Source organism: Lutjanus erythropterus, chromosome 17 (genome assembly GCF_056507025.1).
Source record: "Lutjanus erythropterus isolate fLutEry1 chromosome 17, fLutEry1.hap2, whole genome shotgun sequence".
NCBI lineage: Eukaryota > Metazoa > Chordata > Actinopteri > Lutjaniformes > Lutjanidae > Lutjanus > Lutjanus erythropterus.
In genome coordinates this window covers 22,568,739-22,587,617 of record NC_139333.1, presented here as the reverse complement: position 1 = coordinate 22,587,617, position 18,879 = coordinate 22,568,739, and the positions used below count along the sequence as shown (strand labels likewise).

Sequence of the window (18,879 nt, the reverse complement as noted above, 5' to 3'; positions counted from 1 at the left end):
TGTATTTTTATCCACAAGTGAAAAGTCCCGCCACACCACGATGCTAAAGCGTGTCAAAGTCCACGGCCCAGTAAAATAAAAAAATATAAAATAAAAAACAGTCCCTCCAGGAGTTCACAGGCTTTTTGGGGGCGACTGGTGTGGCCTAAAATGGCTGATTTCACAGCAGCTCTTCTAAAAAACTTGTTTTTTACAATGACATTGAGTGAGCGAGTGAAAATTGCATAATTCAGTAAATATCAAAGGAAACTTGTTCCAGCAAGAATAAAAGCGCACTCTGTTCTGAGTCTTCTGAGGATTACAAAAATTCTACCAAAATATACTTTATTTGTAAATGAAGATGTGCACCTTCATAAAGAAGAGCTTAAACTCAGACAAAACACAAAATGCTAAAAAATAAAAGTACACAGAGCATTCATAAATAAAGTTTGAGGACTGCTATGATTAGTGGAATTTGTGGTAAAGTTGTGATGATTTGTCAAATTTGTGTAAAAGTTGCGGTGATGGGACAAAATTGCGAGGAGATTGGCTGAACTTGCGTTAATGTGTTAGTGAAAAACATCAGATCTTTGGATTATCAATAACCAGTCAATACCAAATTAGTAAATTGTGAGCATCAGTGTGTCCTGCAGACTCCACTCCATTCACTCCGTATGACTGACGGGAACAATTACCATCGGCCCCAAGTTTGAGCCATATTCATTATCACAAGGATTAAAGTACGGATACAGCTCTTCGGTAAAAACACACCCAATAAATGAATAAATATGTGTTGCGGTCTCTACGTCGTAGAAAGAAATTTGCCCTCCGTCGTAATCCACAAACACGCCGACCCGCTCCACTTTTCCCATGAACACTGGCACATTTGGAGCACTGAAGGTTTCCACCTTATCCACCAGGAACCAGATGGCCCAGAGTCCACTCTGAGGACTCCGAACGAGCGGCCCTCCCCTCTGGATGGACGCCGTGGCGACGCCCAGACACCATTCGGTCTTTTCGCCCACGAACACCTCAAAGTAAAACCTGCGTGACGCGAAGCCTCTGTGTCCCACAACTGCGAGATGTTCGGTGAACGTGTTGGGGTTGAGGATCTGGTTCCCCCACAGACCCGAGCCCATGCTGTACCTCACCTGCTTCCTGTCGTCGGATATGATGAGCAGAGGGTGGGCGGTGTCCGGATCGAGCAGGACGATCTCCTCGTACTGCTGCATGTATCTCAGCGTGGCATCGTTTGACACATCCGCGCTGTCGGAGAGTTGTTTTATCTCTGCGATCATTTTATTCAGCAGCATTCGGAGTTGAGACACTGATTTGCTGAAAGATCTGCGCATGTGATGAATCTCCACGTGTCTGCTGAAGCTGAACGTGGACAGGTCCATCGTGTGTGGGAAGAGCGATGGGTTTGGGAAGCTCTGGAGGAAACAGAGCTCGTCTTTGGTGCGTTTTAGCTCCTCCAGCTTCCGTGTTGTTTTCTGAAGTTCAGCGATCTCCCGCTCCATACTGCTAATAAACCCATCTGCTTGCTCTTCTGCTGCTTTCTGCTTCTCCTCCATCACCTCTACGAGCTCCGTCTTGCTCCTCTGAATCTCAGACACCAGCTCCGTCAAGTCCTTCACGCCGTTTCCGATCACATCTTTGGTGTCTGTCTTGCTTTGTTTCACCGACTCCTTTATGGCTCGGACCTTCTGCACCCTTTCCTGGATCATCCCCTGCACTTTGGCACCCGCGTCCCCCAGCAGAGCCTTCATCTCTTTGTGCGCCTGCTGTACATGTTGCACGACGTGGCTCGCGTGGTGCGAACTGCCGCAGATGTCACACAGCAAAGTCTCCTCGTCTCTGCAGAACAGCGTCAGGAGTCTGTTGTGCTCCTTGCAGATCCGGTCCTCCAGGTTCGCCAACGGGTCGACCAGCGTGTGTTTCTTCAGGCCGGGCGCTCTGTGATGAAGCTCCAGATGAACGTCGCAGTAAGAACTCAGACACTCCACACAGGATTTGACAGCCTGTGTGTCACTGCAAATATCACACAGCACTGCACCTTCACAGCTGGCCTGCTGTTGGTCTGATGAGCTCCAGATGTGAGTGTCTGTCACCTGAAGTGACTTGAACTGCAATGCGAGCTCTGAAATGAAAGTGTTGACCTTGAGATCCGGCCTCCTTTCAAATTCCTCCTTACAGAGGGGACAGCAGCAGACTGGTATGTCGTCCCAGTAGGCGGTGATACAGGACATGCAGAAGTTGTGTCCACATGGGGTGGAAACTGGACGAGTGAAGACATCCAAGCAGATGGAACAAAGAAACTGCTCCTCAGATAAGAGGCTGCTGCTGGTCGCCATTTCTGGAAAACAAACCGTTCAATTAGGGCTGGCCCTGGAAAGTCGAAGATTTAAATCATAACTCAGAAATCCCACAGTCGACTGGGATTCCTCTTTCTTGTCAGACAATGTGTCCTCGAGGGGACATTTAATTCATCAGAAGGAGCTGCAGAGTGACTGCTCAAGGGATGAAATTACTCCACTAACTCAAGTTGTCCCCTCCTGTCTGAGTCAAGCCTGTATTATACTCTGAAACAGATGCATATATGATCTTCTGCTTTGTGCTAAGAAGATTTAAAACTTACAGCAACTTAATACAATGCAGTCTGCGGCTTTTATCTATTGTTGCACATTTTACAATCCATCATTAGTCTAGTTTGCACACATTAGATCAGAGGGCGTATAATCCAGGCTTTAACTTAACTTGTTTACTATATTATGAGATTGTCACTGTCACATGAGTGTCCTGCCAAACTCTGTTAAAAAATCTGACAATTCAATAAAGTGTTGCTTCAGATTGAACAACCAAATCTGATTCGGGTACAACCCCAAGATCAGTCAGGATAAAATATTCACGTTAACGTCACACTAGGATTCAAATTTTACTTTTGGGAACTGCTGTTGCAAAACATAGTTTAACCACAAGGTCTATTTATTAGCTGTTGTTGAGCTTTCGATCGTATCACATGATCTAAATCAGCAGATGGAGCCTGATCAGTTTTCATGGAATTAACTTCAAAGATACCCTGAGGAGTTTAATTCTAAACAAACAAAGCTTCTGTTTACATTTAGGGCTTCTCTTCAATGTATTTTCAGTGGAAGCAATTAGTCGATTAATCTTTTAGTCAACTGACAGAAAATTAATCTGCGATTACTTTGATAATAACTAAGTTATTTTTGAATAATTTAGAATCTTGTGTGTTTTGAAGATGTTAGCATGGGGTTTGGAAACCATAGCTTTTTTAAAACATTTTTTTTATATTTTATCAACCAAATGATTAATAATTACTACATAATTGGCAGATTAATCGATGATGCATGATGAAGCCAATTTCTTGCATTGTTTACATCCATGTTTATGGGCTTGCAGTCATTGTCTTTAATGCATTTGTGGGGCATTGATACTTTGAATAAATGTACGTGAAAAAAGGACATTTTTTATTTTGCATTTTGAGAATAAAGTTGAAATGTTGAAAATGTTTTTTTTCAACTTTATTCACAAAATATTTTTTTTTCTCTTCTGATATATTTTTTCTCATGCCTGGCATTAATACTTAAAGTTTGACTTTATTTTCACTTTTTAACTTTATTCACAAAATGCTAAATTAAAAAAAAATCTCCTCTCCTTTCCCCCTTTGCTTGGCCCTAATAATCTAATGCAGGATAAAGCATCAAAAATATTTTAACAGTAAAAGAGATTTATTTTAATGTAAAAGTACTTATTTCACTGATTATTTTCTAACCTGTATTTGACACACACAGTACCACGAAGCCACAGGTTTAGAAGTTTGAAAGACACTCCTCATCCACGTTGGCTTAAAAGCAGATACCAAAGTTAATTCTTGCACAACAGTAGTTGAAAAAAATTAACCACAATATTATACACAATCTGTGTGAAAGCTCCTGAAAAGTTAGTAAATGGATTTTGAGATGAGTTTTTTTTTCAGTCAGCTGTTGTTTCCAAGGTCAGGAATCCATGTTAAACCCACTTTTTCAGCCGACATGCAGGATAAGTCCTCACAGTGCATACAAAGTTAAAAAAGTAAATTTGAACATCTACATTTCCACAAGAACTGTGCAAACTACTGAAGAAGCTCACGTGAAGCGAAAATTACTACACAGACTTTGTGGTTAAATTATTTTAACCTAGACAGGGCATTTGTTCATGGTGTTTGAAAAAGCAGCATTTCTCATCAAAAAGGCTCACATAGCAGACGGCGGGATTAAACTACAACCTACACACAACATATATTTCATTTCTCATGTGTTATAATCAAAGTCTGGTTCAGTTATGACTTACTGTGCGTCTGCGGGTGTTGGTCTGCAAAGGAGAAATAATGACGGCAGACAGAAAGCACGGTTGTTTCCCAGGAAGGAACTTTACTTTCAGTTTCCTCCTGTGTCATGTTCCTTAAAGGGACAGGCGCCTCTTTGTGAAGTCACAGGCTTTTTAAGGTTTGGATACCAGTGAGGGTTGTTTTTAGGTCTAGTGTCTGAGTGTGCTCTGTATTATTTATTGTTTGAGGGTAGATTTCTGCTTCAGTTCAGTACATTTTTCCCTGATTGATTTCTTCTTCCTCCCTCTGCTCTTCCTCTGATCTTCCTCCAAATTCGACCCAGAGTGTGCGAGTGTGTGTTTCTGCACCCGACTGTACTGTAGTGTGTGTGTGTGTGAGGTGGGAATGAGAGTTTCAGTGCGTAGATAATGTTCCAGGACCGCCAAGCTGTGTGTGTCGAAGAGATAAGACTGTTGCTGGTTACTGAAGCACCTCCACCATTAATCACAGTTTAGTTGTCGCTCGGCTCCAAAAAACCCTTAAAGCTTCAGAAAAAAATCCTTAAGAGAAAGTGGCAAAACCACAGGGGATAAATACTGTGTTACAAATAAATTAACATTTACTGTTTGGCTTTAGGGGGATTTTCATACTTTTAGATCAGTTGATGAAGGCAACACAAAAGGATAGAAAGAAACAAGAAAATTAACAAACAAAGAAATAATAAAGAATCAACGAATAAATTATAATTAGAAAGAATGAAAGACTTGCTTTTTAAACTGTAGCATAGCTGCAGGCTCTTTGAGCCTTATTTCAATGATCTACAGCACATGGTCTTAAGTGCATGGTGCAGGTGCATTTAGAGCGTGTCGAGCTCCACTTTGCTGTTTAAATGGTGCATAATCTGGATGCAAAGGGGTTGAATTTAATCTCTCAATTACTTGTTTTTTGTCATAACATATTTTCTACTGGCCTGTAGTGCTGTTTATCTATATAGACTGACACAACTGGATTAAATAGCACCCAGATTGGCCTGCTCAAAGGACAAAAAAAAGTGAAGATTTCAAAACCAGTGCCATCTAATGCCATTATATTGGAGAGAAAGCAAATCTGACCTCTTCTAAACTCAGCAATTCACAACAAAACAGTCAAGCTGGAGAAATAGCACGACAGGCTATGTGTATTTGTGTATTTTTTGATTTTGGGGTGAACTTTCCCTTTAAATGATGGATTTGGAGTGGACAGAGACACTGAACTGACCCACTTGTAATGTTGCAGGCACTGAGGTTGATCCGCAGGTTGAGCGGAGCGGTTCATAATAATGAACATTCTGGGGATGAGCTGCAGGTGGGTGAAACAGGGGGAAGCATCTCCCTAGTAAGAGAGACGTTGTGCACGCATTTACCCATGAGGCTCAGCAGCATGACTACAGTGACATGAGTGTGCACGTAGAACCATTAAACCAATAAACCATGGCTGCTTTACTCCAAACACTTACTTTCACTGCACTATTAATGAATTTACAGCTGCTGTGCCTCGTGCGTAAATGTGCACCCAGTTTCGCCCACCTGTGTCCCGCGGACTAACTGCAGTGCCCTTGAAACAGAGTGTATGCATGTTGTGAACCCACCTATGTAGACACATCTTCCTAACAGAATAATGTGCCCTTTAAATAGCAGGAAGTGATATGAGAGAGAGAGGTGAAACAATGTGTACTGTGTTTGTTTGAATTACCTACAGCAGCTTTAACTGTTTTGACTTCCACAAATTCACTTATATATTTCAAAAGATCCACTTTACATGATATAAATGTCTTATAAACAAGGGTACAGAGGTTACCTGTCTAATCTGCTTTCCTCTTTCTATAAATTGAGTCAAAAACTCTGCTTGTTATGTTCCGCAGTATAATCCCTTTTTCTTAACGTGTGATGTAGGTTTTTAATAGGCTACAGAGTGTAACCTGCTCTAAATTTTGTGGCCTAATTTTACTCCACTTTGATGTCAGCAGTTTCTCTTTCAGTCTGTCTGAGCTTCACTCACACACTTCCTCCTTCTCAGAGGAGATTACTACGAGTGTCCGATCACCGCCGTGTGAAGTAATGGCGGTTTGAGGTTATGGAAATTCCTCCGGTCCAACATGGATCAGCGGGGGTAAATGCATTAGGCAGGATCCTGCTGTGGCTGTGGACAGTGAATGAGAATCATCCATGTAAGCCTTTATGCTCAGATAAAATACAGACATGGGGATAATGTGGTTTGAATAAGAGCAATTCCACTCGTCGTCCCCCAAACTTTCCCCATTTCACTCCCTTTTATTCACTTTGTCCTCTCTGACCCAAATCCTCCTCCTTTCATCCAAAACATCTTATTCTCCCATCTTCCTCTACATTTACTCACACTCTCCCCTCCCTCTCCTCCTCCTCTGTGTGCAGTGCCTCTGTCCTGCTCTGAAGGATTCACAGAGTTGGGATACTACAACGGCACCGTGTCTCAGACGGACTCTGGCGCCCCCTGTCTGAAATGGACCGAGTTTCCAGACTATGTCATGCAGTACCCGGGCCGAGGGCTGGGAGACCACAACTACTGCAGGAACCCCGACCGAGAGTCCAACCCCTGGTGTTTCTTCAGACAAAACTCCGGAGCCATCGGATGGGCCTACTGCGACTGCCACCAGGGTACGACCAGGGAGCACCGGGATGTTTTTATAACGCTTGCTTAAGACAAAGTTACAATGTGTTTTAAGATTTAGAACAAAACACAGACAAAAATGCAGTTGTTATCATAAAGAAATACAGTAAATCAGTTAATCAACTGTTTCCACTACTGGAGAAATCAGTCAACAGAAGAAGAACTCTAATATTCATTCAATTAATGAATTAATTATCATTGCTATTCAATCATTATATAGTAGATAGTTAAATGATTTCCTGTTCATTACATGGAACTGCAACTGCTTTTTAAAAATGTATTAATTAAATTGAATTGGTTGATTGATGAAGTGAAAATTGTAGGTTTTTCTTTTTTCTTTTTTCTATTATTATTATTTGCCACTGTTTTGTTTATGTGGGTTTTCTTTATGCTTTTTTGTTTTGTTTTTATATTATTTTTATTATTAGTTATTATTATTATTATGTTTTGTCCCTCCTAATTTAAGTGTAAACAAACATGTTATTTTTTCTTCCACATAATTCTACATAATTAATTTGAACAGAAAATGTTATGTATTCACATGTTGTTCATATTATCTGTCACTTCAGGACAGAAAGGACAGGGTTTGAGAATCGGGACAGCTGCTTCTAATTTGGGACGTTTGATAACCGTAGTATGATCACTCGCTGTAGTCGACCTGCTCAGCAACAAATGGCACACAGACAAAGTTAGCAACCAGCAAGTGAACACAGTGGAGCATTTATCAACTGAAGAGACAGATGTTTCCCTCAGGAGCTGGTGGAGACCAAAAACAGAGCTAAAAGAGAGTAAATGTTGGACTAAGATTTATCAGGTCACCTGAAACACAGCTTCAAATGAATTCTAATGCTGCTTGTTAATATGTTCACCATTAAAATATATGTCATGCTGTTCTGCTGCACCCAATTGGCCAAAAAACTCAATTAATGCAGCTTTAAACAATGAATTGATTATCAGATTGAGTATGATTGTGGACACAGTGACACCATTTCTATTGCATTGCACTGTGAACAAACATAGGACAACTGATGAATTTTTTATCGTGTGCTTTCAAACCTTTACTTTAACTCGAAGAATCATTGAGGCTGTCCTTATTTACAGTGATGTACTGAGTTACAGACAAGTTAAAAATAAACAGGACAGATAAGAAAGGTAAAGCTAAATCAAAACAGTTAATCAGGGAGATTTGTAATACTGCTTTTAAATGATCCAGAAGAAGGTGTTGAAGGTCATTCCAATAATTCTGGGCATTAAAAGCTTGTTGTGTTTCGTTACATTAAACCGCCTCGTCTGTCTGTGGGTTTTCAGGTGCAGCTCGTCTGGTCGGCAGCTCGTCCTCCGGCAGTGGGCGTGTTGAGGTCTACCTGAACGGCCAGTGGGGGGCGGTGTGCGACTCTCACTGGTCCGACAGAGACGCCAGCGTGATCTGCAGGCAGCTGGGCCTGGGGTGAGACAGAAAACAAAACACAAAAAGTTCTCACTCATGAGTTGATGTTCCTCAGCTCGGTTCTCACCGCTGACTTTTCCTCGACAGCGACATCGGCACGGCGCTGCAGCACTCGCAGTTCGGCTCAGGCTCCGGCCTCTTCCACTACGAGCGCCTGGGTTGCCGTGGAGACGAGAACAGCCTGAGTAAGTGCCGGAGCAGGACGTTCGTCACTGGTGACTGTAGCCATGGAAACGAAGCAGCAGTGGTGTGTGCGCCACCAGAAGGTCAGTGTGACTTTTACAGTGTCATGGCAACCAGACCTGAATATTTCCCTCACACACACCTGAGAGACACAGAGTTATTTTTATTTATTAAAAATTAGGTTCTTTCAAAGTAATAATTTATGCATCCCTGTTAAGTTCATATTGTAATTAATTAAGACAGGCTGACAGGAAGGATACTGTTTGACCTATATTTCTACCTCCTCTCTCAGGCAGTGGCCCTCCGCTGCGATTGGTCGGCGGCGAGGAAGATTTTGAAGGTCGTGTGGAGGTGTATCACGCAGGAAGGTGGGGCTCCGTGTGTGACGACCAGTGGGACGACAGGGACGCGGAGGTGGTGTGCAGACAGCTGGGTTTCGGGTACGTGCATCAGGGATTTTTCAAGTATTTATACCCAAACAGATCAGAGTGTAAATGCACGGTAAATCACACACGAAGCCGAGGACAGTACTCTGCATTTAAAGACAAGAATGTCGTCATCCTTTATTTCACTCGTCATTTAATCTCATCGAAGACCAAAGCCAGCAATGTAGTTTCTAAAGTCCCTACCCTCTCTGTAACCCATTGGTTCCTACTGAAAACATAAATCACAAATATATACTTTCATTTTCTAAAAAGGTTCGGTAAGTTTCTCAAACAGCTGGGCACTGCAGTTTTTAGCAAATGCTGCTGAAACAAGCAGAAATAGGGCATTATAGTTAGGGCTCTACTGAGTATTTATGGCAGCAGGTTGGTGTATGTGGGACTGAGTCAAAATAAACTACAGTGTCCATGTTCATCGTGACGAAGGAACACGTCGGCCTGCGCAACAGCGTGACTCACAGATGTGTTTTTAATAGTTTCCGGGCAACAATGGAGTTTTATCACAGAGAAGATGATCGGGCTTTGACCACGCAGTTAATACTTGTTATTAATAGGATGAATTCTGTGTCGTGAGATTTGTTGACAATAAAAATTATACACTATTACCCGCCTCACGCCACTTCCTAACGAGAAGTGATGCAAACATCAAATTGTTCATGTTTTTCCCAACGAGGATGTCCTAATCTGATTCATGCATCAGCAAACGCTTGGTTTTAGAAAAGTTTTGCACACTTGCTTCACCTCTGGCTGAGAAGTGGCACATTTAAATGATCCACAGCACCCTCTTCATGGATATATCCTCAAAAATTATAAGGCTTGGAAAGAAAACGGGTACTGCTGGGACTTATGAGTCCTTCAACTGCATGGAAACAATACTGACTTAAGAACATTGCATTTACAAATATTTTGAAACTCATCTGCAGAGGGATGATCACTCATCGTAGCCTACATCTGGACAGTTCTTCTGCCATCCAAAACCCTGTTTATGCTTGCTTTTAAAATGTGTCTGAGGCAATCAGATCACAAAACAAATCCGGCGCTTGTTTGGCAACAGACTGATGCAATAAGCAGAAGTGTCGTATGAAGTAACGAACACGAGTGGTTTAAAAACCCATTTTAAAAAGAAGTGCAAACAGAGCCAGAGACTCCTTGCTGGCTCTGCTGGTGTATTTTATTATTCACCGTGTGACCGGATGGTTGCTAATTGAACATAATGTGATTTTTATCTAAATTCTCCTTGAAAAATTGTGTTGTCATGTGTGACAAAGTGTTCAGGAGGACCTTAAATTTGCAGGATGTCTGCCCTTTTCCTGCACTTCCGTTCAGGGGTAATGAAGCTCATTAAATCAGCTGGCGTAGCCTTTCTGTCGGAAAGTTTTCTTTATTGTTTTACTCCTGCCTGGCTGGTTTGGGATGGTCCTCGGTGCACAAAATCCTCCTTGTTAACGCTCAACCTCGGGCGGAGTGCAAAGGGCAAGAGACCTGTTTACTATCCAAGACAGAGCTAAAGAGGAAGGTGCTACTTTGGTTGATTTTGAAGTTGCAGTATTTTAATTTAAAAAACTAAATAAAGAGGAGGTGAGAAAAGCTGTCTAAAAAGCTCAAAAATAAGAGATAAAACTATTATTTCCCTGAAGCTCTGGAGTGAATAACCATCAGTGTCAGGACTTTTGGAACAGAGCACACGATTTAGATCAAGGAAGAAAATCTGTCTTTTTCGGTCACCGATGTTTGAATCCGTGCAGGCGTTCCCTCCTCGTATCCCCTGCAGAGGAGGTGTAACGTCCCCCGACAACTCTGAGTGTCAAACAGCGATGAAGTTGTAGCTGTGGGGGGGAATCTCTCACTCCCCCCATGTTCGACATTAGGTTGCATTTCATCGCCTCCATCACTGCGGGACGTCTCACCATCTGTGTTTGTGCTTCTGAATAATAGATGCTCTCACACAGCTGCACACAGCTGCACTGAGGTGTTTTGACACTTGAAGACAAAATGAAGTTAAAATGATTTTTTTCCCCCCACTTGGATAGTTTTTTTTCCTGGTTTATGTGTCAAACATTTACATACTTGACATGTTTTTATAACTTAAAGTTTTTGATACCCAGTCTCACTATCATGTTGTTCTACTACACGAGTTATCAATCAAATGTGGTTTTATTATTACAGGAAGAGAAAAGAGACCCATTTTACTAACTGAACTATCAACACAGGACTTTAAGTGTTAAATTTCACTGTATCTTAAATTCTCCAGCTTCAGGTTCTCCTCAGTCCATCTATATTGTCTGTGCATCACCTCTATGCAGGAGCAGAAATGTACAAACTCACACAAACACACAAAAGTGTCCTTTGTAGCATCAATAATTAATCACCACATGAATGCAGTAACATCCTTGTAGGAGATATTCATTATTTATTTGAATGTTATGATTTATTTTAGATATTTCTTTTGCCTTTTCTTTCCTTCTTGTTTCATAAGAACTGGGCAGCAGAGCAGGTACCTCAGGTTTTGATCCAGGAGTCAGTAAACACACAGAAAGGCTGATTGCTTTCATCTCAGTCCAAACTGAAATATCTCAACATCTATCAAATGTATTGCCGCTGAATTTTCAGCAGACATTCATGATTCCTGGGTGATGTTTCCTGAATATTTTGGTGATTCTCAGATTTTTCCTCTGGTGCCACCATGAGGTTGAAATTTGCATCATTATTGAAATATCTTCAAACTATTAGATGGCCATGAAATGTTCTGCAGATATTCGCACCCCCCTCAGGATGAAATATGATCACTTTGATCACCCTTACCTTTTCATCTAGCGCCATCATCAGGTCAAAAGTTGTATTTTTTCAGTTTATGACCAAACACCTGCAAAACTAATAACATTCACATCAAAATCAGTACTTTATGTTAGCATGTTAACAAGCTAAAGTAACATGCACTTAGCCATTCTACTGAAGACGCTGATGAGAAAGGCTGTTCAAGTTACTTGTGAGTCAGTGAAGGTTAAAATCATGTTTAACTCTGGAGAATCACTCATATCTGTAAGTCAGGTCATAAATTTGCCTCAAGGCATCTGTAGTGGCTCCCTGTTTTAAAAAAAGGTAGAAATACACACAATGTTTAGACATTATGTGTGTGTGTGTGTGTGTGTGTGTGTGTGTGTGTGTGTGTGTGTGTGTGTGTGTGTGTGTGTGTTGTAGGGGTGTGGCGAAGGCGTGGTCGTGGGCTCACTTCGGTCAGGGTTCAGGCCCGATCCTGCTGGATGCTGTGAAGTGCACAGGAAACGAGCTCTTCCTCGAGCAGTGTCCCCATGGCGACTGGGAGCAGCACAACTGTGACCACATGGAGGATGCTGGGGTCTCCTGCAGCCCTTATACAGGTACGTATACACACACGCACACACACAAACACAGACACACACACTGAACTGTGCACACTGATGGGCTTCATGCTGCTATTTATATCCCCTGAACATCAATAAATCATTACTGCATGAAGCAGCAGCTAACAGAAACAGGATTTATGGGATCTGAGGAGTAACGTGACTGTTGACATGAAACAGCGGCTGTATTCATCAAGCTAAGATTAATTATTGATCTGAAAATGATATATTTATGTTTATGGAAAATGTAGCATCTATGAAGTGTAATCAAGTCTGAGAGGTCTTTCTTGAATCACGTGAACGGCCCCTTCGTAAGGACTTTATAACAGCCACGATGTGAAACTGTTTCAGACGGTGTGGTGCGTCTGGTCGGAGGAGACAGTCCCTGGGAGGGTCGGGTCGAGGTTTTCCACAACGGTGACTGGGGGACGGTGTGTGACGACCACTGGTCCCAGCAGCATGCAGAGGTGGTCTGCAGACAGCTGGGCTACAGGTAAAGCTTGAAGCAATTCACCAAAAGAGACGTACGCTGACAAAACACTTGTGAATCTGAAGACACCATTAGATGTTTTTTAAAGACCAGAGCTGCTATAATTAGTCGATTAACTGATTAGTCAATCAGAAGAATATTAGTCGGCAACTATTTTGCTAATTGATTAATAATTTCAGTCATCTTTCAGGCAAAACTGTCAAACATTTTCTGTTTCCAGCTTCTTAAATGTGAGGATTTGCTACTTTTCTTTATCATTTATGATCGTAAAAGAACAATTTTCTGGTTTTGGACTGTTTGTCGGACAAAAGATGCAATTTGTTGACATCACTTTGGGCTCAGGGAAATTGTGATGAGCATTTTTTCCATAGTTTTTGGATATTTCATAGGCTAAATGATTAATCAAATAATCATGAAACTAAGTGGCAGATTAATCAATAATGAAAGTAAATTAGTCAGTTAAAGTTTGTTTTTCATCCTCTTTCATACCTGTTTTCTATTTGAGGCAAACTTTATTAGTTGTTAGTTTGCTTTGCTGAATATATTATAACAATATTTTTTAAAAGGGATCTTTTTATCAGTAGAAACTTGAAATGTTTTAATTATTGAGGTTCTGTTACTCCAATTTAATGACCTTGTTATTATCAGTTGTTAGTGTTTTTTATTTGCTGAACATCATTTAATAATTGGTACATTTCCACATTTATTTTCTTATTCTTGTACAGAATTATTTTTTTATGGCCCTCCTAAGACTCCATAAAACTTCTAATTGTGAATATGAAAAATGTAAAAACACAAATATCTATCTATATTTTTACAATTGGTGTTCAAATTTCAAGCAGGTTAAAGATTTTACCCTCTTCTCCACCCTCAGGGGTCACGCCGAGGTCGTGTCAGACGGGACGTTCGGCGAGGGCGTCGGTCTGATCCTGCTGGATGACGTCCACTGTGAGGGATCTGAGACATCCCTGCTGGACTGTCAACACGGCATCTGGGGACGGACCGACTGCTCCCACAGTGAGGACGTCGGCGTTCGCTGCAGGGGTCGATCCAGCCAGGAGACCAACGAGGTGCCGGTTATCGCACCGTCCACAGGTAAGAGATGAGGTTGAACCATTTACATATATAAAGATGGACGACATGAAACATGCTCCACAGAAGTGAAGCCAAAACATCTTGATCGCCCCCTGGTGGTGGGCTCCAGTATAGCTCATATTATGATGCACTAAAACATAAAAATACCCGTTTGTGTAAATAAAAATAAATATTAAATCTTTATTAGAACAATGTGGATTTAAGCTACAAAGAGCAACAAGGGAAAAAAAAAGCTCCTGTCTCAAAATTAAGTTTTTGCAGGAAAAAAGTTTTAGTAATTCTTCAAAATCCAGATTGTAGAATAATTAAAAATAATATTCCTATGTATAACAGGGAGCACAGGCAAGTCGTAATTGTGTGTGTTTATGAGGACATGCATGTGACTTGTGGTCTGTTTGTGTACACGCTTGGCTGCAGTCAGTTTGGTATGATTTATGATTTTATAAATAAATAATTTCATTTAAAATATAGATCTGTATTTATAGATATTAATGTAATTTGCATGCAAAATACATCCACCCAGCCAGCAGGCAGCTACACTTCAAAAGTGGCCCAATGCGGCAGGAAAAAATGCAGACCTGGCAACCCTGCTGGGTTACTATGTTTTTAAAGAGTCCTGACCTCATGCTGTTCAGGGCTGGGGGTCACACACCTCTGCATCTAAGTGATGATTTAGAGGGATTATTTTAGTCAATGCAATGTTTGTTTTTGATCAGGAAAACATGCATAGCATGCCTTTCATTCATTTACAAGTTTTTTATTTAAAAAAATATATTCTCTACATTTTAGTTGATTTTTAAAACATTACAAAGTGTAGAACGTTTTGGATCGGTGAAGCTTTATTATGCACCACACCGTCTTTAATATCAGGCTGAAAATGCATTTTTTGGTTTTACCAGTTTTTCTTCAAAATCCTGCCTCTTGTTTCTGTCTTTCTTCTCTACCACGTGATGTGCCCGTGAGCGCCTTTTAAAGCACTATACAAATAGAATTTATTATTATTATTACTCTCAAAAGCGCTTCTCTTGTATGAATATTGCTATACAAAGAAATGCGCCTTGCCTTACAGTGCCATAATTAGCAGAACTAACTTTGATCATGAGTTGTTTTAGGAAAGACCAGACTCCTGTGTTACATTTTGTGAGATTTTGTTAATTGTTAAAGCAGCTGCAGCAAGAACAAAGGAAAGAAGAGAGAAACTGAGTATCACTGCACTGCAGAAGTTTGGTGTCTGTGCAACTGCAATTAATTTAGTACAGAAAGGGCAAGCTGTCCCTGCAGAGGGCTGGTCTGCTGCCAGACTGTGAGCTATTTACTGTACTTAAGTTACATTCTATCTATCTGTCTATCCGTCTATCTCTATATCCATCTGTCTGTCTGTCTGTCTGTCTGTCTGTCTAATGAAAGAATAAAACCAGTTGTGTCTCTTTTTGTGTCTCTGTCTCGTTACCTGGCTGTGAACAGAGGTGTTTGTCTGTAGTTTAAATGCCACATGTTGACAGCAGAGAGAATAAAGCGGTGTTTACTGTCTGAGCCCTGCAGAGGTCCTGCGCCTCCTGTAGACACACAGTCCATTAGAATGAGAATAGAGGCTGGATAAAGAGCTGCAGATGACATTTAACACCGTCGGTGGACATAAAACTCGCTCTCGGTGAGTGTAGACTGGAGAAGGAGATGCACCCACATGAATATGAATGAGAATTGTGTTTTGTTTTTTTTTCCTCCCCTGTCAGGTCCCCTGGTGCGTCTTGTGGGTGGCAGCAGCAGGAAGGAGGGTCGAGTCGAGGTGTATCTCCATGGCGACTGGGGAAGTATTTGTGACTCTGGCTGGAACGACCTGAATGCAGCCGTGGTGTGCAGACAGCTTGGACACAGGTTCATAATGATTATATATGTGCATGAAAGACATGGAGGCTGCGTTGCACCAACAAGGATTTTCAAACGCCATTAAATCAGGTTTAACTTTACATTGTGCCAAGCTTTTAAAGTAGCTTAAAATTAAGAAAGATTTAATATAAACCTCTTTCATTTAATTCTGTTGCACTTTAAACTCTAATTTAAATTAATGTAATAAAGTGTAGTCAAGCGTTAACTTTAAACTTAAGAAAGTTTAACTTTTAAAATAGCTGCCTTATTCAGATGGACTAAGAAAAATAATAAAGTTCTTCCTCACTCAAGTTGATAATTTGGCAAACAAATTTTCCTCAAAGCAGGAGAAATAAGAGCTTCTCTGCCAAGCATCATGAGTAGGCTAAACAGGCTAACTAACTTTTTAGCTATTTAGCAAACAATACAAAAAAAGCTAGCAAAGCTTTGCTAGCTAGCAAACAGTGTAACATTTTGTTAACCTTTTAGCGAACTAGCAAACTGCAACGTTGTGTTTTTTTTTCTCAAACTAGCTAACAAAAAATGCATTTTTTTTTTCTTTTTTAGCTAGTTAGCAAATAATGAAACTTTTGATAACTTTTAGCTAGCTAGCAAACAACATAACATCCTTTTTTAAAAACTTTTTAGCTAGCTAGTAAACAATGCAGTTTTGTCACCTTTTAACTAGCTAGCAAGCACTGCAACAACGTTTTGCTTACTTTTAGCTAGATAGCATATGCGCTCCCCACCCCCACCATTTTAAACCTAGCTTTGCTAAACTCTGATTGGAACTAATATCAGATTAAATTAATTTTTGGTGGTGCTACCCAGTCAGAGAGCTGAATGTATTTAAGAAATTACTCAAAAATTCACTTTTCCCTCCCTGCTCAGTGGTGGAGCGGTAGCAGCTGGAGGGTTCGGTCAAGGCAAAGGGCCCATCCACCTGGACCAGGTGAGGTGCACGGGGAAGGAGGAGTTCCTGGGAGAGTGTCCCTCCCTGGGCCAGAGCATCCAGGGCTGCAGGCGCAGGGAGGACGCAGGGGTGAGGTGTGACGTCACGCCGCGGGAATCTGCAGTACAGGCCAAGCCTCAGGAGCTGAGCTGCGGGCTGAGGAAGCTGGTGGAGGAAGAGGGCAAGGGGAGGAACCAAGGCGAGGAAAACATGCTCAGGTAGGGGATAATTTAGTGGTCGAATATATCTAAATCTGTGGCTTTGTCCTGTTGAATTAAGAACCGACAATGAATCCTTATCAGTAAGTTTCTTAAAGATAGAAAAAACATCTATGATAAAAGACTGCAGTTAGTTTATGCTGTATTTCAAATAAGAGTATTTATCACATGTGTAATAAATTCACCTTATTCATGGCTAGATGTAGCTGTCGGGGGGCTCCTGGCCTGCTGGGACTCTACTGACCCTCCACCTCCTGCCAGTATTTATGTACCCCGTTGCTTCCTGGTTCCCTTTATGCACAGATCACCCAGCAGGCAACAACTGGCAGCACAGAGACCCAAAAAACAGTTAGAACTCTTATACTTGACCACAGGCTTTCTGTGTGTCAGTTAGTTTTAGCATAATTTGATTAAACACAACTTTATTTGGAAATATGCACCATGTGAGCCCAGTTTACTCTTAGAACTAGCTTTTGACAGAGTCCTCTAAACTTCACTTCATAACTTCATCACCTTGTTTCTTGGTGTGTTACTGCCACCAGCTGTTAATCAGTGGGATTATGTGACGATCTCTTCACTTTGTGTTGTGTTCTTGTGTCTTGACTTGAAAGTATCTCCTGCAGCAGTGTCATTTTTCAAAATAAACAAAAGCATGAGCAACAACGCAGTATTGACAGCGCTATAGAAGTTTAATGTTTTGTTGATTTTGGAAGCCCCTGTGTTTTTCTGTTCTCTGTCAGGACCACGTGGCCGTGGCAGGTGTCGGTGTGGCTTCAGTCTCAAGAAGAAGATGGCGGTCCTCTCTGCAGCGGCACTCTGATCAGCCCCTGCTGGGCTCTGACGTCTGCATACTGCGTCAGCAGGTAAATCTGTCGCTAAAGGCACCGTCACTTTGACCTGAGAACACTTCCTCCTCTCCTTCAACACCCCCCCCCCCCTGTCCTCTCTCCTTCAGGTTCGGCAGCGAACCGTCCAGGTACGTGGTGCGTGTTGGGGCGTCGGAGCAGACTCTCACCCCGGAGCAGGTGGTGGTTCACAGGAAGTTCAAGGGTCAGAGTGGAGGTCACGATCTGGCTCTGTTGAAGCTACCCAGCAGCAAAGGTCACTGCCTGACCTTTGACCCCAACACCAACGCAGCGTGCCTTCCTTCTGCAGACACAGCAGCAGCAGGGGGAAATACTCCATCTTCTTGTGTTGTCATGGTTACCGCTGGCTGGACAGGAGCAGGTATGTGTTTTTCTCTCTGTTGTGGACGGTGTATGTCTCTTTTTCAGAATGTATCTAAAAATATGTTTCAGCTGCAAGGAGCAACAATCAAAGATCACAAACAATAAAAAATCATTACAGTGAGCTGTGACCTTTAATCTTGAGGTTTAGGCAAAGATTAGGTTGCATTTTTGGTGATTAAACATAATTGTTATAATATAATGTACAATAATCTGTAAAAAAAAAAAAAAGTATATGAATATATGGATCAAACACAAAACACAAGACCAGTGCTGCACACTGACGAACATAATTATATCTCACTACATTATAAAACCAGTCAATACATCCATGCATTTTCAAAGTTTGCATTTTGCACTGAAACTCGGAACAGAACAAAGTTTAAATAGTACATAAAAACAACAAAAACATTTGTGGAGCCAAAAAAGAAAGCATGAAGTACACTAAGGCTCCGACCTACATTGTACTGATTTTGATAAGTTTGGTCCTCATCTTCTTTGTTCACGACGGCCGTGTTTTATCATAGGTGAGGTATTTTGAAAGGAAGTGTTCAGAAAGGACAAAGAAGTGACATGTTAGATTTC

At 41.4% G+C, this 18,879-nt stretch overlaps 2 protein-coding genes across 2 annotated transcripts in view; one reads left to right on the top strand and one right to left on the bottom strand.

The window, feature by feature from the left end:
- LOC146312207 (neurotrypsin-like) overlaps nucleotides 1-18,879 on the top strand; it is a 52,933-nt gene that overhangs the window by 30,226 nt on the left and 3,828 nt on the right. Inside the window, exons 4-14 of the mRNA XM_084741089.1 lie at nucleotides 6,739-6,981; nucleotides 8,303-8,441; nucleotides 8,529-8,707; nucleotides 8,917-9,064; nucleotides 12,266-12,444; nucleotides 12,799-12,940; nucleotides 13,812-14,032; nucleotides 15,766-15,907; nucleotides 16,790-17,068; nucleotides 17,809-17,931; nucleotides 18,024-18,295. Coding sequence (XP_084597215.1) covers nucleotides 6,739-6,981; nucleotides 8,303-8,441; nucleotides 8,529-8,707; nucleotides 8,917-9,064; nucleotides 12,266-12,444; nucleotides 12,799-12,940; nucleotides 13,812-14,032; nucleotides 15,766-15,907; nucleotides 16,790-17,068; nucleotides 17,809-17,931; nucleotides 18,024-18,295 — 2,067 coding nt within the window. The remainder of the gene's footprint in view (nucleotides 1-6,738; nucleotides 6,982-8,302; nucleotides 8,442-8,528; nucleotides 8,708-8,916; nucleotides 9,065-12,265; nucleotides 12,445-12,798; nucleotides 12,941-13,811; nucleotides 14,033-15,765; nucleotides 15,908-16,789; nucleotides 17,069-17,808; nucleotides 17,932-18,023; nucleotides 18,296-18,879) is intronic.
- LOC146312208 (E3 ubiquitin-protein ligase TRIM39-like) lies at nucleotides 530-2,361 on the bottom strand. The gene has a single exon (XM_084741675.1). It carries the CDS (start codon nucleotides 2,331-2,333, stop codon nucleotides 645-647), a length of 1,689 nt encoding a protein of 562 aa, XP_084597801.1. The 5' UTR covers nucleotides 2,334-2,361; the 3' UTR covers nucleotides 530-644.

Coding starts and splice junctions, on each gene's coding strand:
- LOC146312208 (XM_084741675.1), bottom strand. CDS start 2,333: ATGGCGACCAGCAGCAGCCTCTTATCTGAGGAGCAGTTTCTTTGTTCC.